Here is a 3,528-nt window from a genome sequence, read left to right as displayed (position 1 = left end):
ACACGTAGAGGACACAGGCAGCCCAGCGCCCCGCCCCGGGTCGCCGGCTTCGGCAGGCGCAGGTGCGAGCCCAGGGCTGCAGCTCGGTGCAGGCGGCCCCGCGGTCCCCCACCGCCAGGTGGCACTTTCGAGTTTCGACGGGCGGCGCCTGCGCAGAGGGGCCGGGCCCGCCCACGCGCGCGATCCGCCCCCGAGCTATGTAAAGAGGCCCGGCTTGGGGTCGCGCTACACTAGACTCCCGTGTCCCTCCGCGCAGGCGGGCGGCCCCGGAGAGCTAGTTCCTGCAAAGGCGGCGACGGCGGCGCCCCGTCCTCATCATGGTGAGTGGACGCGTGGAGGCCGGGAGGGGCAGGGGAGACCGGGGCTGGTCACCACAATGGAAAACAAGAGTATGTAGGGCTTTTCGGGAGGAAGTGGCATGCAAATGAGATCCGGGGTTCCGGACCTGAGTTTGAGCCTTCTCCGTGTTCCAGTGCAGCCCTAAGGTAGGGGGGAAGCGGGGAGACTTGGTTGAAGGGGTGCGGCCGCTGGAGGAGGAAAACGGCGGCGTTTATGAGAAAGGGACTCGGGAACTACAGAAGCTGCTGCTGCTGCCTGGGGACATCCAGCTGGCGGGTGGGCCTGGGCCAGGGCTGCTTAGGACACCGCGCTGGGGCAGCCATTCCTCGCCTTCCCCTGCCCAGGGTCCTGTTTGATAAAACCACTTGCCCGCTAAACTCTCAGGGTGCTGACGGGAGGCCGAGCCAGTACAGAGGAGAAGGCAGTTTACAGTAGAAACTGTCGTCACTTGTGGCTTTTAGCAGACAGGAAAACAAGTGGCTCAGAGAGGTGCTGCCGACACACAGCAAAGTGTTAGGCAGAGCTAGACCCTGAACGCAGGTACCCTATGTCGCCCAGTCCTGGGGCAGGCACAAAGACCACGACTTTGTGGGGGCTGGGAGATGGCAGAGGAGGAGGTGGCAGGCTGGTGAATGAAGCCCTTTGTCCAGTGCTCCCCTGCCCCCTACCAGCCCTTGTGTGGGATCATTGTCCCCCCATCCCAGACAAGAGAGTATTATCTGTTGCTGCCATTGTTGGGGGAAGGGAGGCAGTCTTTGGGTAACCCTTCTCCACCCCCACCCTCCTCTGCACACTCAGAGCCAGGGCAGCTGTGACTTTGCCCAGACATAGAGACCCCCCATCTCCAAAGATGTCCTTAATAGTTGCCTAGAATATATAAGTTAGGGCCAGTCCCAGAACTACAGGCACCGGGCCCTCCCTTGCGTGCACTTCCAACACAGTTTCCTTTCAGAGGTGGCAGCAGTGGGTGATCCTTGAGGCTGCAGCTCCAACTAGAGGAAAGTGAAAGTTTAGGAGAGTTTCAGACAAGCTTCCTTCTCCTCCACCCCCAGAGCAGAAGGTACTCAAGGATCTAAAAGGAGAAAAGAAAAATGTTCACCACTGCACCACTTGGGAATGTGCCTGCAACCCCGGGCATGCTTTAAGTCAGGGCTGGGGAGCCCGAAGAGGGGCTGCCTGTTAGAACTAGGCCAGAGACAAGGGGGCAAGGCTGGGGGGAGCCCATGAGTGACCTGGGCTATCTCCTGTTCTCCTCCTTACACAGAATAGAGGCTTCTCCCGAAAGAGCCACACGTTCCTGCCCAAGATCTTCTTCCGCAAAATGTCATCCTCAGGGGCCAAGGACAAGCCTGAGCTGCAGTTTCCCTTCCTTCAGGATGAGGATACAGTGGCCACTCTGCAAGAGTGCAAGACACTCTTCATCCTGCGTGGCCTGCCCGGAAGTGGCAAGTCCACACTGGCACGGGTCATCGTGGACAAGTACCATGATGGCACCAAGATGGTGTCTGCTGATGCTTACAAGATCACCCCTGGCACTCGAGGAGCCTTCTCTGAGGAATACAAGCGGCTCGATGAAGACCTGGCTGCCTACTGCCGCCGGGATATCAGAGTTCTTGTGGTAGATGACACCAACCATGAGCGGGAACGGCTGGAGCAGCTCTTTGACATGGCTGACCAGTTCCAGTACCAAGTGGTGCTGGTGGAGCCCAAGACAGCATGGCGGCTGGACTGTGCCCAGCTCAAGGAGAAGAACCAGTGGCAGCTGTCAGCCGATGAGCTGAAGAAGCTGAAGCCTGGGCTGGAGAAGGACTTCCTGCCTCTCTACTTCGGCTGGTTCCTGACCAAGAAGAGTTCCGAGAGCCTCCACAAGGCTGGCCAGGTCTTCCTGGATGAGCTGGGGAACCACAAGGCCTTCAAGAAGGAGCTTCGACACTGTAGGTGGCGGGGTGGGGTTGGGGCAGGGAAGCTAAACCTCTGCACTGTTAGCTTTATTCATGAGCTCACTTTGCTGGGCACAGGGTGCTGCGTGCATAGGACAGTCGTTGCACTCAAGGGATTGGGAGCAAAGTGGGGAAGGCAGATGGAGGCTCTGCTGGAGGAGGCAAGTTGGTGCTCAACAGGGGTGGCCTTGGGCAGTGGAAGCACAGTGGGAATAGGAGAGGTGCTTTTTGGAGCACCTTCCCTCCCACTGCATCTTTCCTTCCACCCTTCTCCTCACCGCCCCTCTCCCAGCCTGGATTAGACCACTGTCCCTGTCTTGGAGGTAGGAAAAACAAATTACTGTCATAACAGGAAACTTGTCACCATATCATATAACCTTAGAGGGAGAATTTGACCCAGTGTTCTCAAATTCATTTTTAGAAGTAGAACCATGTTCCAAAATGAAATATTACACAGAATCCTAAGCTGCAAAAAAATTAAAACTAGGACTGTTGTGACTTCACTGGGAATGGGTCTCAGGCCTTGGGCTATCCAGTGCCTGTGACATCCGTGGCTCCAGAGAAGGAGTCACACATCTAGTCCCAAACCCCCTGCTTGGTGGGAAAGTCTCACATCTAGTCCCCCCAAAACCAGGTGGGAAAACAGGCCCTGAAGGCATGTGGGATTGCAGGCTGGAGCCCTGGACTCTGTTTACTGTAGAAGGGTTCTCTCCTGGCAAGAGCTCCTTGCTGTACTGATAGGGGAGGTTTGGGATAAGGAAGGGTTCTGGTGGTTCTTCTCCTGCAGTGACCTATTGGGGAAATGTCACCCCCATTAATCCCTCTATGCCTGTAAGCCATTTCTGGTTCCCCCTGAATTTTAGATTATACTTGAAACGTCCCACTCATGTTTCTTTATATCATCTTGTATTGCTCAGAGGCAGGTAATTTGTGCCTTTCTCTGTTGAGAAACAACAGAACTTGTTTCTCAGCTCCTAAAGCTGGAGCTCTGCAGGGAACTGTAGGGCCTGCAGAGACACTGGCCTAGAGCTAGCCCTGTACCTGTGAATAGCCTGAGGGAAAAGCACCCAACAGCTGGTGGCTCTGCCTTGGGGAGTCACTGCCACCTGAAGCTGCTTTCACCATTTGAAACTGGAATCTGGGCTGGGCTAGCTCAGTTGGTTAGAGCATGGTGCTGAAAGCACCAAGGTCCAGCGTTGAGTCCCTGTACCAGCCAGCTGCACCCCACTGCCCCCCCCCCCCCCCCCCC

The 3,528-nt window shown here is 56.6% G+C and overlaps 1 protein-coding gene across 2 annotated transcripts; it reads left to right on the top strand.

Annotated features, from left to right (window-relative positions):
- The first annotated feature begins 210 nt into the window (after nt 1–210).
- On the top strand, nt 211–3,061 carry LOC103583990 (2',3'-cyclic-nucleotide 3'-phosphodiesterase-like). Of its 2 annotated transcripts, none has more exons than XM_008565146.1 (2): nt 211–320; nt 1,604–3,061. In XM_008565146.1, the coding sequence occupies exons 1-2, from the start codon at nt 318–320 to the stop codon at nt 2,579–2,581; spliced, it is 981 nt and encodes a 326-aa protein (XP_008563368.1). In that variant the 5' UTR covers nt 211–317; the 3' UTR covers nt 2,582–3,061. The 2 variants fall into 2 exon arrangements, with proteins under 2 accessions (XP_008563368.1, XP_008563369.1); XM_008565147.1 differs by lacking the exon at nt 211–320 and adding an exon at nt 414–485.
- The last annotated feature ends 467 nt before the right edge of the window (nt 3,062–3,528 follow it).

The sequence above is a fragment of the Galeopterus variegatus genome, unplaced genomic scaffold (genome assembly GCF_000696425.1).
Source record: "Galeopterus variegatus unplaced genomic scaffold, G_variegatus-3.0.2 Scaffold33330, whole genome shotgun sequence".
In the NCBI taxonomy this organism is placed as follows: domain Eukaryota; kingdom Metazoa; phylum Chordata; class Mammalia; order Dermoptera; family Cynocephalidae; genus Galeopterus; species Galeopterus variegatus.
Note: the sequence above shows the minus strand (reverse complement) of the source record. Positions and strands in the feature narration are given on the sequence as shown.